The sequence below is a fragment of the Mandrillus leucophaeus genome, unplaced genomic scaffold (genome assembly GCF_000951045.1).
Source record: "Mandrillus leucophaeus isolate KB7577 unplaced genomic scaffold, Mleu.le_1.0 Scaffold526, whole genome shotgun sequence".
NCBI lineage: Eukaryota > Metazoa > Chordata > Mammalia > Primates > Cercopithecidae > Mandrillus > Mandrillus leucophaeus.
This window is the reverse complement of record NW_012105653.1, coordinates 27,464-51,988: the sequence shown is the minus strand read 5'-3', so window position 1 is coordinate 51,988 and position 24,525 is coordinate 27,464. Positions and strand designations below refer to the sequence as shown.

At 45.4% G+C, this 24,525-nt stretch overlaps 1 protein-coding gene across 1 annotated transcript in view; it reads right to left on the bottom strand.

Annotated features, from left to right (window-relative positions):
* Window positions 1-24,085, bottom strand: part of LOC105551559 (aryl hydrocarbon receptor-like) — a 55,463-nt gene extending 31,378 nt beyond the window's left edge. The window contains exons 1-3 of the mRNA XM_011996844.1: window positions 23,916-24,085; window positions 23,024-23,211; window positions 8,172-8,293 (exon numbers count right to left, since the gene is read on the bottom strand). Of these exons, the coding sequence (XP_011852234.1) occupies window positions 8,172-8,293; window positions 23,024-23,211; window positions 23,916-24,085 (480 nt within the window). The remainder of the gene's footprint in view (window positions 1-8,171; window positions 8,294-23,023; window positions 23,212-23,915) is intronic.
* Window positions 24,086-24,525: the final 440 nt, after the last annotated feature.

Here is a 24,525-nt window from a genome sequence, read left to right as displayed (position 1 = left end):
TCTAGCCATTGTTTGTTTGTGTATTCAGTCTCTCAGAGTAATATTAATGAAGATAGATATTTAAAGCTTAGCCATTTTCCTTCCCTGGTAGGATTTAAGAAGTGATTTCCTGATGAGTCTTGGCAGAGGGTGCCTGGGACATATCAGAGTGCTACCCCAGCCTAGAATGGGCGGGAGAGCTTGATGGCCCTGGGCCGTGAGGATACTAGTGCTCAGGAACAAGGGAATTTATCAGGGTCTGCATGGATGCACATCCAGAGAACAGGAAGGGAACATGAAGCCTGCAGAAATTGCCAGCACCCTGATCAGGTGCCTTCCAGTTCCCAAACCTTGGCACCATGCAAGTCTTCATGAACTTAGATCAGTTTCAAGAAAGAGGGTAGGAACTCACGAGTTGATAGAAATTTATGTTTCCACTTGGAAAAATAAAGTCTTAAAATGTTAAGTTATAGAAGAACAGAGAAAACTATGGTTCTTGCATGCCTCAGTGTGTGACTTGAGATGGTCACACTGCCTTAATTATAATAATGATAACAACAGTAATAAAAACAGTAATGATAGTCATGTTGAAACACATTACATTCTCCTTTAGTATTATAGTTTTACTATATATCTATCATTGTAATGATTCCTTTGTGTACATCCTCAAATCCTATGTTCTCTTGATTCACTGAACTCAATTAGGATTTGTGACTGTGTACCTCAAATGGCCCCTAATGCCACCCATAAATCCTGATACATTTCCCTGGTGCATTCACTTTCCCATTCTCTTAGATGACTGTTTCACATCATTTTCTCTGAAACCATCAATACCTCCTGCTTTCTCCTTATACTCAACTTTGCTTACTATTTCTTTGAAAAGAAAATGCAGTCCGAACTTCTACATACTCCCACTGATATGGTTTGGATCTGTGTCCTTCAACCAAAAATAAAACTTTAAGGCCCCCAACCATCTAAATGGACCTCTCCTCTTGGCCAAGGGCATTCCAAAGTTAACCTGTAAAATAGTTTAGGCCATGATGGGAACGGGAGGTTGGACATACTTCCTTACCGTTAATATCAACACAGACCTTAAGACTGAAAGAACAGACTCTTTAAGTCTGACAGGAAACATTTACCATCTATTCTCTTTGAAGCCTGCCACCTGGAGGCTTCCTCTACGTGATAAAACCTTGGTCTCCACAACCCCTTATTATAACCCAGACATTCCTTACATTTGATTCCAGGTCTTTAGATGATAACTCAACCAGCTGCCAATCAGAAAATTTTTGAATCCGTCTATGACCCGGAAGCCCCCAGTTCCAGTTGTCCCGCCTTTCTGGATTGAATTGATTGATGTCTTAAGTCTCCCTAAAATGTATAAAACCAAGTTGTAGGCTGATCACCTTGGGCCCATGTCATCAGGACCTCCTGAGGCTGTGTCACAGGCATGTCCTTAACTTTGGTTAAATAAACTCCTACATTACTTGAGACTTGTTTCAGATACTCTTTGGTTTACAGTCTCCACCCAAATCTCAGGTGAACTGTAATCCCCAGTGTTGGAGGTGGGGCCCCGTGGGAGGTGACTGGATCATGGGGGCAAATTTCTCATGAATGGTGTAACATCATCCCCTTGGGGCTGTCCTCACAAGAATGAGTGAGTTCTTAGGAGATCTGGTTATTTAAAAGTGTGTGTGGCACCTCCCTCCTTGCCCTCTTGCTCCTGCTCTGGCCATGTGACATGTCTGCTCCCCCTTTGCCTTCTGCCATGATTGTAAATTTCTTCAGGCTTCCCAAGAAGCTGAGCGAATGCCAGAATGTTGCTTCCTGTACAGCCTGCAGAACTGTGAGCCAATTAGATCTCTTTTCTTTATAAATTACTCCATCTTGACTGTTCCATTATAGCAATGAGAGAATGGAGTAATACAGCCACCACTCTCTCCTACCTATTTTATAGGCTCTGCCTCACCTCTTGTTACAATGCGTGAACTCTCCATGCTTCAAGCCAAGCCCAACCCCTACATCCCAGTTGCGTAGGCAGTTATAAGCAATGTAAATATATATCTTAATACTGTTATTCCTAGTTATATGGAATGGTAGAAGGAGAATTTAAACAATTAAGCAGTTCTTACATAGGAAATATGAGAACAATGCAGAATAACAAATAAGTAAAACTGATATTTAAAAGTAACTACAGGCTGCGTACGGTGGCTCATGCCTGTAATCCCAGCACTTTAGGAGGCCGAGGCAGGCAGATCACCTGAGGTTAGGAGTTTGAGGCCAGCCTAGTGAACATGGTGGAACCTCATCTCTACTGAAAATACAAAAATTAGCTGGGTGAGGTGGCGCATGCCTGTAGTCCCAGCTACTTGGAAGACTGAGGCATGAGAATCACCTGAACCCAGAAGGCAGAGGTTACAGTGAGCCGAGATTGCACCACTGTACTCTGGCCTGGATGACAGAGCAAGACTTGTATAAAAAAAAGTAAATAAAATATAACTGTAGGCATTTTTCAACTAAATCAAGGATGACAATATTGGTAAAATAAAATACCTCAATCCAAGCTTATAGGACACAGATACAAAAATGAGCAAAGAACTGCCTTGATTTAAGGACTTTTAAAAAGAAACTTCTGAACATTCTATTTCTTCAAGGGGGTGGTATTAAGTGACACCAATCTGCATATAATACTTCTGTTTTCTAAATTGATTGATACATAGTTTACATACATCGAATTGCACATTTCCTAAGTGTACAACCTGATAGATTTTTGACAAATACATTCACTTTCCCTACCAAGATATAGAGTATTTTCCAGAAAGTTCCATCATGACCCTTCCTAGCCAACCTCTACCTCTCTCCACTCTTGATGACATACCCAATACTTTATTTTATTTTTTATTATACTTTAAGTTCTAGGGTACATGTGCACAATGTGCGGGTTTGTTACATATGTATCCATGTGCCATGTTGGTGTGCTGCACCCATTAACTCATCATTTACATTAGGTATATCTCTAAAGCTATCCCTCCCCGCTCCTACCACCCCACGACAGGCCCTGGTGTGTGATGTTCCCCACCCTGTGTCCAAGTGTTCTCATTGTTCAATTCCCACCTATGAGTGAGAACATGTGGTGTTTGGTTTTCTGTCCTCGCAATAGTTTGCTAAGAATGATGGTTTCCAGCTTCATCCATGTCTCTACAAAGGACATGAACTCATCCTTTTTTATGGCTGCATAGTATTCCATGGTGTATATGTGCCACATTTTCTTAATCCTATCTATCACTGATGGACATTTGGGTTGGTTCCAAGTCTTTGCGATTGTGAATAGTGCCACAATAAACATATGACACACCCAATACTTTAAATTAATTTTGCCTGTTGTAGAATTTCGTACACATGAATTTAGTATACACCCTTGTGTTTGGCTTTAATTCAGCACAAAGGCTTTAAGGCTTATGAATCTTGCTGCATGTACTAATGATTCATTACTTTTTTGTTGTTGAGCCCATTACACAAACACACCAAAAATTGTTTACTCTCCTGTTTTCAGAAATTAGACTAGAATAGTTTGGTTTCCTCTGTATTTATCTTGCTTCAAGGTCATTGAGCTTTATGGCTCCATGGGCTAATATTTTTCATCAAAGTTGGAAAAATTTCAGCCATTATCTATTGATATCCTTTTTTCTGCCCAATCTCTCTCTACATTCCTTTTGTGACTCAATTACACGTATGTTAGGCTGCATGATAACGTACCACAGACCACCGAGAGTATTTTAATTTTTTTCATTTTTCTGTTTGTGATTTTATTTGAATAGTTGCCATTGACCTATCTTCAAATTCAACCACCTGTTTTCTTCCACTGATTCTAATCTGCTGTGAAGCATATGAAGTCCTTTTTTTCTAGTCAGATGTTCTGTTTTTCAGTTCTAGGATCTCCATTTAGTTCTTTTTATAGTTTCCATTTCTCTTTTGAGACTTCTCATCTGTTACTTATTAGGCCCATCTTTTTCTTTAAATCATGGAGCATATGTACAATAACTGTTTCAAAGTATTGATCTGTTAATTACAGCTTTGGTATCACTTCTGGGTCTTTTTCTTATGTCTTAGTTTTTATTCTTTTTCTTTTTAACTTAATATGGGCCAAGCAGAAATAACAAGCTAATCAGCTCTAGTCCTGGCCTCACAGAGATCACTTTCCAGAAGAGACAGACAATAGTCCAAGGATAATACAAATACATGTTTTTAATAGTAAGCAAAAATACAAGGTGCTATGAGTGTGTGGAATAGGAGGACCTGACAGAACTTAAGATTGGGACTCAGTCAGGGAAGATTTCCCTAAGTAAGTGACTTTAGAGCTCAGATTTGAAATAAGTAGCTGGTACTAGGCAGAAAAAACGAGGGGATGGGGTGAAAGAGTTACTAGAGTGAGAAAAATCATTATATGATTGAGAAATGAAAAGAAGGTCAGTATGTCTTGCTTCAGTAGTAAGGTGTGTTCATAGACAAGAACCAGATCATATAGGATTTTGTAGGGTATGTCAAGGTCTTTAGTCTGTCTCAGAAGCAACGGAAAAGCGTTCTAAGTTTTTCATTTACTGTGGGATTAGAGCAATTTAGCCTTTCTGTGCCTCAGTTTCTTCTTTTTTTTTAACTTTTAGGTTCAGGGATACATGTGCAGGTTTGTTATATAGGTTAAATTGTGTGTCATAGGGCTTTGGTGTACAGATTATTTCATTGTTTATTGTGTAAGAAATTAGTCCAACCTCCTTCTTTCGTATGCAGATATATAGTTGCCCCATACCATTTGTTGAGAAGACTATCCTTTCTCCACTGAATTTTCTTGGCAAAAGTCAGCTGACCATAAGTAAGGGTTTATTCCTTGATTCTAAATTCTATTCTATTGATCTATATTTCTATCCATATATCAGTACCACAATGTTTTTGTTTTCATTTTGAGACAGTCTCGCTCTGTCACCCAGGCTGAAGTGCAATGGCACAGTCTCGGCTCACTGCAATCTCTGCCTCGTGGGTTCAAGTGATTCTCATACCTCAGACTCTGGAGTAGCTGGGACTACAGACATGCACCACCATGCCTGGCTAATTTTTGTATTTTTAGTAGAGGTGGGGTTTTACCATGTTGGTCAGGCTGGTCTTGAACTCCTGGCCTCAACTGATCCACCCACTTTGGCCTCCCAAAGTGCTGGGATTACAGGCCTGAGCCACCATGCCCCGCCAGTACCATAATGTTTTGATAATGGTGGCTTCTGTAGTAGATTTTGAAGCTGGGAGTGTGAATTCTCTAATTTTGTTCTTTTTCAAGTTTATTTTGGCTATTCCAGGTTACTTGCATTTCCATCTAGATTTGAGAATCAGCTTGACAATTTTTTCAAAACAAAACAAAACAAAACTCAGCGGCGATTCCGATAGATTTTGTGTTGAATTATGTAGGACGATTTGGAGAATATTGCTATCTTAACAATATTAAGACTTCTGACCCATAACATAGGATTTCTTTCCATTTTTTATGTCTTCTTTAATTTCTTTCTACAATGTTTTAGTTTTCAGTGTGCAAGACTAGCTTAGTCAGCCAAATTTATTCCCAAGTATTTTATTATGTTTAATGCTATTGTAAATGGAATTGTTTTATCAGTTTCATTTTTAAATTGTTCACAGTAATGTATACAAATGTAGCTGGTTGTTGCTTATGATCTTGTATCCTGCAACTTTGCTAAACTCTTAGTTTCAATAGTTTTGTAATATATTCTCTAATGTTTTCTGTACATGATATGACATCATCTGCAAATAGAGATAACTTTATTTCTTCATTTCCAGTACGGAAACTTTAAATCTAATTTTTCTTGCCTAATTTCCCTAGAACCTCCAGTACTATGTTATGTTAAGTGTACCAATATACATGTAATGGGAACACCAAAAGAAAAGAAGGGAGAAAAGGAGCAGAAAAGATATTTAAGGAAATAATGGCTTAATATTTTTTCAAGAGTACTCCTAGGTATACATTTTCCAAGCTCTGTTCCAAATAATATCAGTCCCCTCAGAGAGCTGAACAGGTCTCTGTTCTTATGACCTATCTTTCTCCAGTGCCACTGCATTGGAACTGGGATCACGGGTGGCAGTTGCTTCTCTCAGTTATAGCTTCGCTGTATGGTTGGGGTCCTGGGCATGGACAGTAACCCCTGATCATCTTGGCTTGCCTCTTCTGGTTTGGATTCTCCCTGCTACGCGTAAGCTGAGTTGGGGAAATTTGGGGCCAGTATTTTCAGCCTGCTGTGCCTGGGATGGAGTTTCCCAGGCACAGCAGTTTGAGTTTGTCATAGTTATAGAGTCAGAGAACTTCAAGATCAAAGCACTGGGAGGTTCAGTGTCTGGTGAGGGCCCCATTCCCTGCTTCCAAAATGATGCCTTGTTGCTGCATCCTCCAGAGGAGACCAATGCTGTGTGTCTCCAGAGGAGACCAATGCTGTGTGTCTCCAGAGGGGACGAATGCTGTGTGTCTCCAGAGGGGACGAATGCTGTGTGTCTCCAGAGGGGATGAATGCTGTGTGTCTCCAGAGGGGACTAATGCTGTGTGTTCATATGGCAGAAGGCAGAAGGGCAAAAGGGCCTCAGCCTGTTCCTCCATCCCTTTTATAAGGCACTAATCCATTCACAAGGGCAGAGCTCTCATGTCTTAATTACTCCCCAAAGGTCCCCACCTCTTAATATCAGCACAATGGGATTAATTTTCAACATGGATTTTGGGGGACACATTGAAACATTTAAATAAGCAAACTTTGAGTAAAACAGATTTGCCTTTATAATGTTGGTGGGTCAAATCCAATCAATCAATTGAATCCCTTAAGAGAAACAGATTGAGATCCCCCACAGAAGAAAAATTCTGCCTCCAGACAGCTTTTTGACTTGAGACTGAAACATCAACACTGCCCTGGGTCTCCAGGCTGCTGACCTCTCCTGCAAATTTTGGACTTATCCCACAATCACATGATCCAATTCCTTAAAATGTATCTCTCTCTTTCTACACACGCAAACACACACATCCTATTGGTTCTGTTACTCTGGAGAATCCAGATTAATACAGAAGCCCTACTGGGAATTTTCAGCCAAACAAACTAATTCTAAATAATTCTTAGGAATTCCATTTCAAGAGATTTTGTTGTGCTAAATTTCTATTTTAAAGGAGAAATACAAAAGATTTCAAACTTACAAAAAAGTGAAGAGAACAATATAACCTATGCTTAGATATCTTAACACATACTAACACGTTGACAGGGTCTTTGTAGCAGATCTCTTTTGAGTTTTTAAAAAGATCCCTCACCTTGTGGTTGGGCACATGAAACTACAGACTTCTAAGACAGAGTATGCTGAGACTAAACCTGCAGCCAGAGAAGAGCCTAATGATTTGCCAATAGATAAATAAGCCTTAACCAGATAAATGAAGATGGAGTGTTCTTTCATGCCACCTTCTTTTACCTAAAGAAGAGACCCACCTGCTTCTAATCATAGTCCTTGAGGGAATTCACAGGGGATGACCAATCAACCAGTGGTTTTGTATGTTCTTTGTGGACTGTCTGCTGAAGTTTCATACTTCTGGTGTGTAAGGTAAAAAATCTGCTATATTTATGACACCCAGAATGTGGATTCCTTGGTGAGGTAGCAGGAATATATCGTATTTAGATACAAAATTAAAGAGAAAGAAATGTTTCAAATGCTCAAAGTAGTAAAAATGAAATATGGTATGGTAATGTTTTTCATCTACACACAATTCTTCCTTTGTACAGTTGTTTCGTGACTCAGGACATGATGGCTTACAGCATGATTTTCACATATATTCCTACATCTGAGTCTCACAGCCCCTGAGGTATATAGAGAAGATGGAGTATCACTTTTGGGAGGTAGTGACTACCACTCTACTAGCAGGTGACCATCAGGGACTGATATCTAGAGTTTCTGACTCTTCCTACCCCATGTATGATTCCCACCCACATTGCACCATGAGTAGAGATTTGTCCAAAAATGGAAAATTAGATATAGAGTACTCGATTCAACCAGAAATTTAACATGATAATTAAATATATATTGAGCAAAAGTTGAAGCAAAATATTTTCTGGAAAACTCCGAGGCCTGATTCTGTTATAGTTATAACCACTGACAAGGAGTGGTTTGTACAGTACCTGAAGAAGCAAGTCCCCTTCAGAAAACAAATCTACATTGACTTGTGGAAAGGTCTGTTCACTTCTTCCTGGGTTCATGGCTGGGTCAGCTGAGCAGCCTGCATTGTTGTCCTTTAGGGTTGCTGAGAAAGAAAAATGGTGTTATTGTGAACATGTGCCATCCCACAGGGATGAAAAGGAGAATCCAGGTGACCCTGGTTCTCAGTTTCAGGATAGCCAGTGTCACTCTGTGTACTGGCACCTTGAGTTCTTCCACGGTTCCAGTAAGAGCAGTCACATCTGATTGAACACTTACCTCCTCTAGCTGGGAAAAGAGCCCCATTTTAACTTTTGTCTGAGCTGTTCTTACTGTGGCTTCTCTACAGGCAAAATATTAATTCAGTTCAAATTCTGCTTCCTCTGAGGTGCCCTTGCTATTTCTCCTGAGGAAAATTTGCTGCGCCTCCTTCGACTCCCTTAGCATTAAAGTCACTGCCATTAACATTGACTTGGTGTATGATGATTTCATTTTTGCCTTATCTATCAGATCAGGTATGAGTGCACGACATGAACTATTACAAAAAAATTGCAGATCCAGACCCTCACCTGTTTCACCACCTCTACCACTACCATCCCGGTCTGAGACATTATCAACTCTTGCTGACCTTCCTACTTCTACTTCTGCCCCGTGTAATCAATTCCCTGAACAGAAGTGTGCATGACATTTCTGAAAAATTATATAACATATAACATCACCCTTCTGCTCCAAAGGCCTCATATATTCACAAAACCCTCCAATGGCCTCATATACACACAAATCTTATGTCCTGACCATGACCATTAGTTAAGATTCACTTTTTTGTAACTAAAATTCCCCAAATAACAATAGCTTACAAGATAAAAGCATATCTCATGCTCATACTGTATCAGAATAGTGCAGTCAGGGATGTGTGCAGCCCTGTCCCATGAGGCTCCATGGGACCAGCTCCTTGGAGCTCATCCTCTGCCTTCCTGGACTCAGCCTCAAGGCCTCACCCCTTTTGCTCCCAGGAGGAGGGATCTGCAGAAGAAAGGGTGGCACCATCTCTCTCAAGGAAGCTGCCACCTGACTCCTTTGCCAATAGCCTATTGGTCAGAACCCTGTCACATGACCACACTGGTGCAAGGGAGCCTGGGAGGCTGGCCTTTTCCTGATGCCATGTTTTCTCCTGAAACTGCCCGGCTCCCACCAACACTGGCCATGTCAGTCACACAGCCTCCTTCTGACTCCTAGCTGTTTCCCAGAAAAGACAGGCCCTTCCTGATCTTTGCTAGGAGCTTTGCAGGTGCTGTTTTCTCTTCCTGGAAGTCCCCTCTTGCCATTTTTCACGTGGCTTCTCTGTCACTTCCTTGTTGCTCAGATACCTTCAGAATGGCCTCATCAGCAGTGTCTGCTGTTCTCGCCTCTTGCCCTATTTTCCCCCCTCAGAGGCTTTACCCTATTTTATATTGTACACTTGTCTCCTGACCCAGGGGCTGTGTCTTCCACTTGGATGTAACTGTTGTGCCGATGAGGTTTTGTTCCCTCCTGTGTCTCCAGCACCTGAAGCAAAGTCAAAGGCCCAGGGGTATTCAGCAAGGGCGGCGATGCAGATAGGCAGGTGCGCCTGCTGGACCTTCCTCCAGGTGCTGCCCGGGGCCAGGGTCATGCAGATAGGCAGGAGCGCCTGCTGGACCTTCCTCCAGGGCTGCCCGGGGCCGGGGGCATCATCACATTTGTATACAAGCAAGTTAACAGGGCTTTGGTTGTGGGGTCACAGACAAAGGACTAACAAGCGAAGGAGGAGCTTATGGAACAAGGTACAGGGCCCTGGGTCCCTAAGTAAGCATCCAGTTTTTCCTCTGTCCTCATCCTCTGTTCCATAATCCAGGGAATTCCAAACTCTATTTCTGTAGAAATGAAGGGAATGTGGCCCCTACAGGTGCTCGCAGCTCTTTTCTATATACAAATCATCCCTAGAGGGTTCCAGCAGAGGGAGCCTGAAAAATAAGCCAAGAAGTCTTTGCCATTTCACATTTCTAAATGTTATTTTAAGCATGAATAAGTTTGTACAAGTCTGAAGAATATTTAGCTGGGTAAGCAAAATTTATCACTAGTAAAGAAATAAGCTGGGCACGGTGGCTCACGCCTGTAATCCCAGCACTTTGGGAGGCTGAGGTGGGTGGATCACGAGGTCAGGAGATCGAGACCATCCTGGCTAACATGGTGAAACCCTGTCTCTACTGAAAATACAAAAAAATTAGGTGGGCGTGGTGGCGTGCGCCCATAGTCCCAGCTACTCGGGAGGCTGAGGCAGGAGAATGGCGGGAACCCGGGAGGCAGAGCTTGCAGTGAGCCGAGATTGCACCACTGCACTCCAGCCTGGGCGACAAAGTGAGACTCTGTCTCAAAAAAAAAAAAAGAAAAAGAAATAATTGTATAGTTTGCTTGACAGTGAATGACATTCCAGTGCATACTCAGGAAATACTTCCCCACAAAATTATCAGCGATATTGGTGGATCTATTTTCTTCTAAGTTGAAGATTAAAAAACAAGAAAGAAAGCTCATCTGAAAAATCCTATTTAACCGTAATGTGCATAACTTGGGGATAAGATGTTCCCCATGAAAAACAAGCCCGGATAGCAGACATTTTCTTCTAATCAAGTCCTCAGTTACACAGAAAACAGCACCATTAACTGCATCACAAAAGTCATCAGGGAAAACTCGTGGCAAAGACGCACTAGTAAGCTTGTTAAAAATCATTGGAAACAGTGGTTTTCTTGTTATCACAGGGACTCGGCAGTAAGTGCGAAGCATGGCCATCGGGGCATCATCCTCCCTGTCACAGGCGGGACCAAGGGGACCGGGTGAGCACTGCTTTCTAACCCTCTTATGATTGGCTGTCTGGTTCCCCAAATTCTGAAGGAATTTTTGTAATAAAGGGATTTAAGGCTGAAAATACCCGCTAATTCAGGCATCATTTTATTATCATTTTGTGTATAGCATGTATTACCCCTTCTAATACAAGCTTCCCAAAAGAGGAAAAGAACAGGTTACCCATGGGCAAACCCCTCTCTACCCTTGTTTTTCCTTTGTTATTCGCTTTTGGTCTCTCTCAGCCAAAAAATGGTCAGATTTCTCTTTGTCCATAAGCTTGACGCTTTGCCAAATGATTTTTTTTTTTACCTCCTAAACTTCATGAAGGAAAAGCATTTGAAATTTGACAAATAGACAAACTACTGTTTGTTTTCTGGCTTTTCATTAAACCGATATTTCAGTCAGGTCCCCAAATATTTTCTTCACATTCCACTTAAATGCTAGGGGAGGCCAGGCGCAGTGGCTCACGCCTGTAATCCCGCACTTTGGGAGGCTGAGGTGGGTGGATCACGAGGTCAGGAGTTCGAGACCAGCCTGGCCAACAGGGTGAAACCTTGTCTCTACTAAAAATACAAAAATTAGCCAGGCATGGTGGCGCACACCTGTAATCCCAGCTAATCAGGAGGCTGAGTCAGGAGAACGCTTGAACCTGGGAGGTGGAGATTGCAGTGAGCCAAGGTCGTGCCACTGCCCTCCAGCCTGGGCAACAGAGCAAGACTCTGTCTCAAAAAACAAAACAAAAACAAACCAAAAATGCTAGGGGTGAAGTCCCCTACGAGAGCAGAACTCCCCTGAAAGATGCTTCAAGCCTGTTTTCCTCTTTTAAAAAGTGGACAACTGACCTGTGTATCCGTAATAATGTATAACTCTCCATAAGTCCTAGATAAGAAAAAAGATCCAAAGATCAAAGTGAAATAAGCAAAGCAGATATTTAATCTTGTTGACAAAGTTCTATGTAAGAAAAGTAGTGTATGGCCACACAAAAAAATACTTAGTAAGTGATCCGTCTCTGATTCTTAGAAAGAAACCCAAGGGGTATTGGAGCTGCTTATGCTTGTCCAAGCCAACATCAAAGACAAAACAGCTGAGAGAAACTGCTGAGGCTGGCTGGAAATCAGGTAAGAGTCATTTTGCAAAGAAGTCTGAGTCATTTTACTGTTTAGTAACTTACAGCAAACAAGCACCCTGCCCTGTCATCACAGAGCCCAGTGGAAACCGGGGGCATTTCCACTTCCACGTCCTGGAGTGGCCCTGGGTCAGCTGCGGCTGGAGCCCTGGCTGGTTGTCAGGGAAGAAAAAAGGTGGCAGAAAGGGGAGGAGGGGGCTGGGGAAGGAATTCAATCCGAGATCAGCCTCACACTGATATTCTGAGAAACAGGACCTTCCTCTCCTCAGATCCAGAACCATCACCCCAACGGCAACGTTGCACCTCTTCTTAGCCTCCTGTGCTTCCTTTGCCACACTGAGCATTCATGTGCTCATTCACCGGACAGGGCAGCCCCAGCTGTTCATCCACTGCAGTTCCCAAAGGAATAGGAGCAGTGGGTTCCTGTTCAGCTGGTGGTCTCTGTCTTTGGTGACAAGATGTGACAATGTGCTTTCCCCCCCCATCTCTCTAAAAGAATCTCCTCATCTACATTTTCTACAAGATAACGAGGCCCAGGAAGCCTGAGACCCAAGGGATGGACCATCCAGACTCCTGCAGCTCAAGCTCATGGCTTCAAACTACCTCATTCCAAACGGAAAGAGGCTCCGCCCAGTGCAGCAGGTGCAGGTTCGGTCCTGGCTCGGTCTCACTGCTGTTCCGCCTTCAGAGAGCCCTTGACTCCACTGAACCTCGTTTATCTTGTCTGTGCTGGGAGATGATGAAAACTCACTGAGTGAAATAACTGAATAAAAAGTCTGGCTCACAGAAAATGTTCAATAGACGGCAATTCTTTCTCACGAAGAATAAATTACGTTGGTGTAAACATTAATTAATGCCGGCTGGGCGAGGCGGGTGGATCATGAAGTCAGGAGATCGAGACCATCCTGGCTAACACGGTGAAACCCCATCTCTACTAAAATTACAAAAAAAAAAAAAAAAAGCCGGTCGTGGTAGCGGGCGCCTGTAGTCCCAGCTACTCGGGAGGCTGAGGCAGGAGAATGGCGTGAACCCGGGAGGCGGAGCTTGCAGTGAGCCGAGGTCATGCCACTGCACTCCAGCCTGGGCAACAGAGCGAGACTCTGTCTCAAAAAATATATATACATATATTATATAATGCCAAGTTACAAAGAAAGGGGGCAATGGGATCACCAGACTATGGTGAGTATAGGTCAGATGAACATGGGTTAACAATTTAGTTTTAGGTTTTTTTTTGGTTTTTTTTTGATCATTCTGTGTCACTCAGGCTGGAGTGCAGTGGTGCAATCATGGCTCACTGCAGCCTCTATCTCTTGGGCTCGAGTGATCCTCACACCTCAGCCTCCCCAGTAGCTGGGACTACAGGCGTGTGCCACCACACCTGGCTAATGCTTTTGTATTTTTTGTAGAGATGGGGTTTTGCCACATTGCCCAGGCTGGTCTTGAACTCCTGGACTCAAGTGATCCTCCCGCCTTGGCCTCTCAGAGTGCTGGGATCATAGGTGTGAGCCACTGTGCCTAGCCAGCAATTTAGTTATGAAGCTGTTGACACATGGCACCTGTCTTGCTTGCTATAAGTGGGTGGGGGCAGGGAGATGCTCCCCAGAAGCAGCTGCACATATCTGTCCCATTTACTGACCCTCTGGGGCCTAGATAGGAAAATGGCACTAGGAGAGGTGACTTCGAGGGTTGGGGAGAAGGATCCTGTTGACACGCACATGGCCGGAACATACAAAATCAGAAGATGCTGGAGAATATTCCCACGGCACACACAGATCTTGGTTCAAGGCCCATTTAGGTCAGCTTTACACACAGAAAGACCCCGTTTGTTTCAGTGATTTCCAGTTACAGTGGGTCAGAAGAAGCAATGCACAGGTAACGGGGAGCAGCAGGGGCAGGGATGAGGGTGGCCACCTGGTCTGTTCACTGTTTGGGCCTGACTCACTAAGACAGATTATTCCAGCATGTTCTGTTTAAGGATGCAAAGCCTTTACATGACATATTAGAAGAAAGTCCCCTTAGAAATGATCAAACACTTAAGTTCACATGTAGAGAGTGATAAGCCATAGATTTAGGTTTTCCTAAATATAGTTTCTCCCACTCCAGACCCTAAATATCTACTACATGCACATCTCCGGGAACAAATTAGGCACCACCTGAGGGATACAGAAAAGCAGGCACCAGTGTGTGTGTCCCAGTCGGGGCAGGAGGCCACAGCAACCTTGGACTGTGTGACCACGGGCTGAGCAAGAGGAACTGAGCCTGACATGTTTGGCTCCAAAAAGGCGAGTTCTTCAGAGTGAACAAACCATGTCCAGTCTGTCCTCTGATGCCTTTGTCGCTCAGTCCACAGGTCTGCATGTTTCTGCTCTCACGTTTCTACTCTGAGTGAGGCCACCTGAAGAGACCCTCATCTCCACCCACCTCCAACTTGTTAGCTTTGCTCCTCACAGGAAGAAATAACCCAGCAGCCCAGAGAATGCCAGCACTCGAGGGAGGTGACCAGGAGCAGCGACCTGGCTGGTGGGGAGGCTGAGACTGGCAGTTAGCAAATGGCATTTCAGGACACAGTGCATCTCCTGGCACCCGCTGGCTCTGCTCTGCAGGAAAGCCATTTGCCCTGTGGCTCAGTGTCAGTGTGCAGATGCTCTCAACTTCTTAGAAGGATATCACTGTTCCTTTTGCTGACAATAATACTAACTGCCCTGCTGTGGATCTACTTCCTCTCAGGGAAAGCTCGCCTCCCTTGCCGCCCCTCAGCAGCTGTGCTCTGTGCTCAGGGCAGAGCCCGGCCCCCTCGAGCTAGAAGGCGCAGGCCAAGCTCAGAAAAGGTGAAGGTGGTGGGGGATTTGCTGATGAGGGTCCTAGGTTCAGGGGCTGGGGAAACTGGGAGTGGGATCTGGGATGGGGATGCTAAGAGCCCTGTGGTGAGGGGTGGCAGGGGTCCTGGGTCTGACTGTCAGCAGAGAAGAAGCCGTGAGTGTGGGAGGGAAGGAGGGATGGGGTCTCAGGCAAGCAACATACTGAGTCCGACACACACCTGCGGACAGAGGCCTGGGGTCCTGCCAAGGGCTAGGATGGGGTTGGGGATGTGAGGTGGGTCCCTCCTGACTTTGCCCTGACTGAGGGGTCCAGGCTGGCAGGGCCTCGGCGTTCTCTGGGCTCTTTAACGTTGATGCAGGGAGACAGAAGCAGGAGCCCAGACAGCTTTTTGCCTGGAGAGACCCAAATGAGGTGCCTTCTCTGCAGCCACTCTCCTGACACAGCGAGATTCTCCAGAAATGCCCAAATATATATTTAACTGTATGTTTATGTGATTTAACCACTGACTTGCAAAATTCCTGAAAATATAACAGTTGATTCTAGAGAGCTGGTTCAAGCCAGTTGCAGCACATCACCGCCCCGCAGCCACAGCCAATCCCTGCTCCAGCCCCCACGTCTGCGCTGAATAAACAAAGACTGCAGCCCTGGGTGTAAATGGGAAAAAGCCTCAGCCAGTGGCAGCTGTGCCCTCCAGACACACTGAATTTTGCACACAGGTTCTCTATCTCCTACCTGCCTAAGATGGGCTCTGTGATGGAAGCTTGGCCGTGGTGGCTGGATGGCTCCCAGTCACCCTCTTTTGCTCCTATTGTAGAGATACTGCGTTTTCTCATACGTGGTTATGAATATGCTCCTGCTTCTTGCCACACCCCACACGTCATTCTTGCAGATATTAACCACCTCAGGGTGGCCAGGCCTTTGATTATAAGCTTCCCACAGGTCAGGTGAGAACCTCACTAAGAGAGGAAGGAGGTATGGAAGCTCTAACTGCAGATCCGTGGGTGAAATTTCACGTCCTCCCTCCCTTGAACCTTCGAGAAGTTCAGGACTTTAAAAATGAACGCACAGTGCTGTGGACTGAAATCTGTGCCCACCTCATGATCACATGCTGATGCCCTAATGCTCAAGGTAATGGTGTCAGGAGGTGGGGCCTTGGGGAGGTAATCAGATCATGAGGGTGGAGCTTCAAGAACGGGATTAGGGCCCTTGGAAGAAGAGACATGAGAGAAATGAACTCTCTCTGCTGTGTGAGGACAGAACAAGAAGGCAGCCAGTCCATGAAGACAGCCCTCACCAGGAGCTGAACCCGTTGGCACCTTTATCGCAGACTTCTGGCCTCCAGAACTATGAGAAATAAATTTCTTTTGTCCACTCCCCCCAGGTCTGTGGGATTTCTGTTATAGCAGCCAGAGCTGACTAAAACACACCTCAGTTCTTCCAGTGGTTATTCTGTGCTTCCCAAGTTCCCGTCACTGAACTGGGGTTTCCAAGATGAACAAGCCACACCCCTTCCCTTGAGGAACTTGCTGCCTGGACCAGCATCCACACTCGCAGCATCTGTGGGCCACATGTGGACTCCAGCTCACGGTGAATTAAAAACAAATCAAAGACTCATCACAATTTAAAACAATGCAAATTAAATGTGATTTAAAATAATAGCTTTATACAAATGAAGGGGTGATGCTGTTTACAAACTTTCACCACTATGACAATGATCTGATGAGGCATTTTTTCTTACTCTTTATTTTTATTACTTTAGAATATTCAGTACATTAGAAATGGCAGCAAGTTTTCGGTGGTACTACCAGACACTTTAGATATTCAGCTTAAATATGTGCTCAGAAAGGACGGAGAGCTTTCTTTGTGCGGACTGTTTTCAGCACCCCACCAGCGGCTACAACTGGCCTGAGAGCTGGGACGCTGGACCTTCCAGCCCAGGAGTCAGGGATGCAGGGGTTCCTACAACACTCAGTTCTGCTTGATTCAGCAAAGGATTTCTTCTTGTCCTCTTAAAGAATTTCAGTGTGGTCTGCAAAATAGGCCTAATAATAATTTTCAGTTCCGTCTTGATCACTGAAGAAAATCAATAAATTATCAAGAGTCAGGAAAAACACGAACGTCCAGTGACCATACCGGTTGTGTCACAACATGGATTTAAGGAATCTTGGAACTGTAGCCTCCACCTTGTGAGTCTTCAAAGTTACCTACGGACTCACTGAGATGCAATGAGGAAGCCGCCTGGCATCACAGAACAGTCTGTACGAATGATGCCAGTGTCAGAGGCAATGTTTTAAAATCTTTCTCATTTTAGAAGCCCCTGTGAGTCGGCAGTACTGCAGTGACCTCCAGCTTCCAGCCTGTGAGGTTTACTCCCCGGATGTACGTGTCCAGTTGGAGCTGGATACATCATATTATCATGATTATCTCTGAGTGACTGGGTTATAGGTGAGTTCTTAATGTTTGTTTTTTCTTTTGTCTTTTTATACATTCTGAGATTTCAGCATTAAACCTGCATCGCTCTGTAAATGCAGGAACCCCACACTAAGGAAAAGAGAGCGTGGCCCATGGGCAGACGTTGCTGGACTTCCTTCCCATCCTCTCCAGCAGCCCTCCCCTCCTCTGCCATGCAGTGGCTGTGCTGGATGCGCACGACCAGGCCCCTTGCCAATGCCTGTCTGCAAATGGACACGTGGAAGGGAGCTGCTGGGAGCGTCCAGGAGGACATGGGCAAAGAGCAAAGGGGCCCTCACTGCCTCCAGTTCCCTGGTACCTGCACACGACACCTGGAGTAGAAGCAGCCTCCTTGGGGACACACCAGGGGAGGAGCCAAAGCTGGCAGCGCAGATGGTGGGAAAGGACTGGGATCTCTGTGTCACCGTAGGCCGACTTCTGCCTCATCTTGGGAGATAATGCACTTTTATTGTGGTTAAAGTTGTTTCCTAAAACAAGACAGGCTTCTTTCCAGTACCTGGTAGCTGAGAGCTTCCCAACCGAGCTATACCAAGGAGAAATAGACTGAACCCCCGGGCTCATTTCTACTCAGTGAGAAGCCACCTCAGCAGGTCTGGGTCAGCCCAGAGGAGGGGCCAGAGACACCTTCCTCTCTGTGGCACCATCCCCACCCTCCCGCTCCCCAGCCTGGACAACGCTTCCATTGTTGCAGTGTTGCATTGGAAGATTCTCAGCAACAAAATTTCAAATCTATGAAGAGAAAAATACTATCTAAAAAGTTATTTTTATACCCAAATCGGAAAAACTACATTTCTAAGACTCTCTTGAAACTAGATGGCTGTGTGATGCCAACTGACCAATGAGAGGTAAGCAGATGCCAACCAGGGGGTGCCGGAGATTGGCATCACCACTTATTTCTTGTTTTTTTCCTCCTGCCTGGAACACCAACCTAATGGCAGGGGCCACGAAGCCACCTGGCAACCAAGAGGGAAAGGCCAGGGACCTGCAGGCCTGGCCCTGGCACCCTTGAGCTCAGAGTTGATGCCAGGCTGCGCCTGCCTAGAAAGAACTTGCATCAGTGTGTGGCAATGTGGTTACACAGCAGGGCTGGCCCCTGACACAGACAGCCAGTCAAGTCTAGAGAGACAAACTGGTCAAAAAGTACCTCCTGAAGAAAATATGGATTTATATTTGAATCTTCCATTCTAACTTTTAGTCAGTTGTTTTTTTTTTAAGTATGTTCCTGTTTAGAACATCAAAAATTCTAGAGAAAGAACAGAAACCTGTCCTCTGAATGCTGGGCAGGCAGGCAACCTTCTGAGATGGCCACAGGTTACCCTGCCCTGACAACACCATCTTCATGTTCACTCCAGGCCTCCGGATGCCACCTGCTTGCCCTCTCCTGGCAGAGCCCATATCACCTGCTAGTCCTGGCTTTTCCTTTGCTAAGTTGTGTTGTGATTTTGGATGCTAAATTTGACTGCACAGCTTTCTGTGCCAGATAGAGATGCACAGCATGACTGGAGCCTGCGGTCTAACCCAAGGGAGTTGCCCCAACAGAGCGAGTCTGTGGGTCTGGCACCCTCGTCCTTCGGGCTCGGCAGTGAATCAGAGCAGGTTCTGCCTGGCTGTAAGAGACAAGTGTTCCTCCCCTCGGGTAGGGCGCAGGCACGGTCAGCTCCCAGGAGTGGACTCAGCTGCCCTGACCTCTCTTCTCAGCACACAGGCAATCGGTCACTTGTCAGGCCTGCCCATCCCCCAGACCAACCTGGCCCCAGTGTGGGGCTGCACTCAGGGCTTGGGGGCAGTGTCAGCTGTAGCGCCAGGCACGGGTGCTGAGCCAGCCTAGGGTGAGGGGCTACCACCTGGAGGTAACCCCCAGCAGCAAATGCCCTCTCATCCACCTCAGTGCTTGGTCTGCCTGGTGGGCTCCCTGCCTCACCTAGCACCACCTCTGATGGACAGCGGACAGCTAAGGCAGGTACCAGCCCCTACTTCCAACCTTTCTCCACTGTACACGGGCACTGAATGGTCAAGACAGACAGGCCCCTGCCTTTACAGCTGCCTAGAAGGAAAAGCAGCGTCACACACAGACACTTTGTGCCAAGGAAAGCCAGGCCTGGCCACCTCCAGAGCCTAGCAGGAGCTGAATGGCCAGAGCCCCAAGGGGTGTCTGGAGGTGGAGAGGAAGGCAGGGAGGGTGGTAGGGTACCCAGCGGGAGGTGCAGGGACAAGGACACGTGGGGAGCCTGAAGGGGATGAGTCCCCCTCTGCCCCCATAAGTTGGGCTCAGAGACCACCTGCACCCAGCCCCGTGAGAGCAGCTCGATGCTGCATGTCTCCCTTGAGTCAGCGGCTCACTGAGGAGGGATGAGGCCTCATCAGGAACACCAAGCCTGGTGCTCAGCGGTGGAATGAGAGAACCAGATCAGTAAGAAATGGGCTGGGCCGGGCGCGGTGGCTCACGCCTGTAATCCCAGCACTTTGGGAGGCTGAGGCGGGCGGATCACAAGGTCAGGAGATCGAGACCATCCTGGCTAACACGGTGAAACCCCGTCTCTACTAAAAATACAAAAAATTAGCCGGGCGTGGTGGCGGGCGCCTGTAGTCCCAGCTACTCAGGAGGCTGAGGCAGGAGAATGGCGGGAACCCGGGAGGCAGAGCTTGCAGTGAGCTGAGATGGTGCCACTGCACTCCAGCCTGGGTGACAGAGCGAGTCTCAGTGTCAAAAAAAAAAAAAAAAGAAAAGAAAAAAAAAAGAAAAAGAAGGATGGGCTGTGACAGTAACCTCCCGGGGAGTGGAAGGGGAGGAGGCCAGCCTGTGACTTCCCTGCTCACAGCTGGAGGCTGGAGAATGTCCAGTCTTACTCCAGGAGAATCGGCTGGGCCCACATCTAAATGTCTTCAACTTCTCTCCAGGGTGCTGACATCACTGCCCAGGTCATTAACAGATGGGCAGACGCCTGTCGCCTCATCCCTGAAGGCGCAGGACAACCACACGGCCAGCAGAGCTGACCAGGGCGGGCCCCCTGGCAACACCCTGGGCTCGTCTGGACTCTAATAAGCTTCTAAGATCCCCTCCAAGGGTGTTAGAAGGGAAAAGACTTTGAATGTGCAGTTTTAAAAATTGAGGTGAACTTCACATAAGAGTAACCATTTAAAAATAAGCAATTCAGTGGCATTTAGTACAGTCACAATGTTGTGCAACCACCACCTCGTTCTAGTTCCCAAACGCTGTCATCACCCCAAATAAAACCCTAGTCCTCTTCCCTACAACCTGGGCCACCACCTGGAGTGTGTTTGGTCCTTGGAGGACATTCCATATTGTTGTTGGGAATGATTAAATAATTGCTGCTTTTCTGCAGTTACCATTGTACTTTGAGCAAAAGTTTCGTAAGTTTTCAGAGTATATTATCTGGGTTGACTGGATCCAATTTTAGTTTTTGAGTTTCTTTTTTGAACAACTGTAACAATTTTAAAGATTAATATGTCCTGACTTTTGTTCTTTATTAGAGGTCTTCCAAAGAACAAAGATACATTTATTTTAAAAATAGAATAAAATTTATCCTGTCTTACAGTGATCATATGAGTCCATTTAACCCATATATAAATCTAAGATACATTCATCTTAGTGATTTTATTTAGTTTTTTAAATCTTGGAACATTTTGCTATTTTATCATCCTAAAAACGATTTCAAAGTTCATCATTAAGGATTCTCAGCTTTGCCACGAAGACTAAAATAATATGAAAACAGAAGGATGATGGAACACAGAGAAAGATAACGTGATGCAGAAATCAGCCTTCTTCGGTATTACCCTCCGGTTTTCTTGTTGCCAAAGTTCTATTCAAGAAGATGCATCTGAAGAAATGGAGATAGTGAGGGCTGTTTTGTCTTTAATTAAATACAGTGGGGGGTTCAGAAGTTTCCATCTTCTTTCCATAGTGGCAAAGAGAAGACAACTGACAGAGAAAGAGGTTTCACAATTTTAGATGAGTTGGAAGATAATTTCCAGGGGAGATCAGTGCCTTCCCCTGTGATAATGGAAATGGCTTCATATCTGCTGTCCCAGCCACATGTGGCTACTGAGCTCTGAAAATGTGGTTGGTGTGACCAAGAAGCTAAGATTTTAATTTTACTTAATTTTAATTGATAAAAGTTTAAATTTAAATAACTATATATGGCTAATAGCTACCATACTGAATAGCAAAATTCTTGACTCTAATACTTAAAGTGAAAATGATCATATAAATGAAAGCTCAGCAGAGAAATGGAACTATAAAAAGAACCAAAGAGAAATGTTTGATCTGCAAAATACAATACCAGAAATAAAAAATACATTTAATAGGCTTAATAGCAAAATGAACGCTCGCAGAGAAAAGGACGGATAAGCTTAGAGACTGGTCAGCGGAAATTATCCAAAATGAAGCAGCAATGAGAAAACTGAACAAAGGACCAACGGCCTGTGGTACAGCATCAAGCAGTCTAAAATACATGCAGTTTGAGTTCCACCCAGAGAGGAGAGAGAGAAGACTCAGAGAAAGTATTGGAAGAAATAATGGCCAAAACTTTATCAAATTTGATGAAAACGATGAATCCACATTTGTTCTTATTGGAGTAGAGCTGGGGGGAGTTTATAAAAAACTTCAGAGATGATGCTTACTTGGGAGATGACTTTTCTAAGTTGATGGTCTCTTTATAAATCAACTTAGATCTAAATTTAAATTTCCCCCAGATTTTCTCCCAAATTTCCAGCAATTCTAAAAAAAGCTTTTTAAAAACAAAAGAAATTTCATGAGAGGATTGTGACCATTTTTTAACCTTTTGTTCAAGCCCAGAGTCTGCCTCCCTTGTCCATCCTCCCAGGACATGTCTCTGAGCTACAAAGGGGACACATTCTCCCTCATGAGAGGTGACGCTGCAGGGAAGACAGGAGGCCACAGACTTACCCGTGTTCGTTCAGCGTCACTGAATACAAGTTCCACTTGCGGGAATGGGTTAGAACATCTGTCTTTAAGTAGCAACACAGTTAATGAGCAAGCAGGACAAGGAAGAATAGATTGTGCCCTCTGTGTAATAGAGAATTTTAGGAGGAAAAGTTTTCAAGAAAACAAGAAGAAATAATCTCCTAGATCCTATGTTATATTCAGAGAAAGAGGACCTTTGTTCTGAACCAAAGTTCTATCAGGTAGAGGAACACTTGGATCCTCACAAGAAATGACAAAGCAAAGGGAGGCAGGAGCATGGTGGTCGCGTTAAGGACTCTCCCTGGAGAATAACAGAGCCAGGCAAGGGGACTGGTGCCATCTCTTTCCACGAGCAGCCTGGGACAACAAGGAGCCAGGGTTTGCACCTCGGACAGGCACACTCCCAGGTGAGCACCCGGCTCACCTAATGCACCTGTGTCGAGCAGGTGCCTCTCGCCTCTGCCTGAGGTCTGAAGGCAATGGTGCAGCTTTCACCAGGACAAAGGGTTAACCCAAGTTACCCCTTTTCCTCTTGTGGCCACAGCCTCCACCAGGGTCCCAGCAGGTGCCAGGGGGCCTCTCACCCTCGCTTTGTAACGGCAGCCACCACTTGCCTGCAAAGTAGTCCTTCACCTTCAGGTAGCCCACGATCAGCCTGAGGACGGACAGCTTGTCCAGCCGTGCACGCACGTCCTCGGGGAAGGGTAACAGGTTGGTGAGTCGGCTCAGCTCTTGATTCAGTCGGTCCCGGTGCCTTTTGGAAGGGTTGGTCTTGGCTCCCTCTGGAGGCAGTGGCTTAGGACTTGGGGGAGAGAGAAGAATGATCATGGCCCCACTTTCCACTGCCATTTCACTCCTGCATCACCCCAGGGGTTCCAACACCATGCCCCGCACTGTGCAGCCCAAATCCCTGGTGTTCAGAGGCTGAATCCCTCATCCTGCAGCCTCAGGCTCTGCTCATCCACGATGCCCCACCACTCCTCTGCCCTCACCCCTTTCCTCATCTGTTGGCTGGGGCCCCACTGGGCCCTGGGCACCTAGAAGGCTCCTTCACACCCAAGCACGAGGGTTAGACCTGGCAGCCCTCAAAGTATCAGGGCCGGCCCACTTTCCCTCCCATTTGCCCCTGGCCCAGTGCATTTGCATCCACATGTAATTTTTAAATGAGAAAATCTCTGTATCACAATTAACACTGACCAAACTGAAACTCCATTTAGGAAAGTATAATTTATTGGGAATTGAGCATATGCACATGCACACAGAGAGAGAGATACTTAACATGTACCTGTGTGTGTGCTTTCTCTTTTCTTCTCTGTGTATAAAATACACACACATACACATGCTTATGGACACAGAGACATAATCTCTTTCCATATATACATACGTATGCACATATAAATTCTCTGTGTGTGTGTCCATCCATCTCTACAATCTTCCATCATCAACATGCAGGGAAGAATGATTCCTGGGAGGCTGTAGTCACCACTCATCTATCTATATTCTTACAGGCTTCTCCTCTGGGTTTCACATTCAAAAGTTTCCACATTTCCCACGGATGAAACCAAAGTTTTCATGTGTAGCTTTGGAAGAATATCTGGAGGCTCTGTGTTCCCAGTGCCCCGACCCTCATCCCTCAAAGCCCAGCACTGGCCCACAGGACCGGGTCCACCAGCCATGATTTCAGCGAGATTCATGAGCAGTTAGTTCACCCAAGTAGCACGATTGAAGCTATTTCTACTACCTCACCTCCAAAGCAAAACACAGTAGCACTCCCTAGAGGACAGAAGGAAGTTTAAAACATGATAAGCAGCAAAATGTAATTTTTTAGAAGGCCAGGTCGGGTGTGGTGGTTCACGCCTGTAATCCCAGTACTTTGGGAGGCAGGAGTTCACCTGAGATCAGGAATTGAAGACCAGCCTGACCAACATGCGAAATCCCGTCTCTACTAAAAATACAAAAATTAGCTGGGTGTGGTGGCACATGCCTGTAACCCCAGCTACTCTGGAGGCTGAGGGAGGAGAATCGTCTGAGCCTGGGAGGCGGAGGTTGCAGGGAGCTGAGATCTCGCCACTGCACTTAAGCCTAGGTGACAGAGCAAGACTCCACCTCAAAAAAA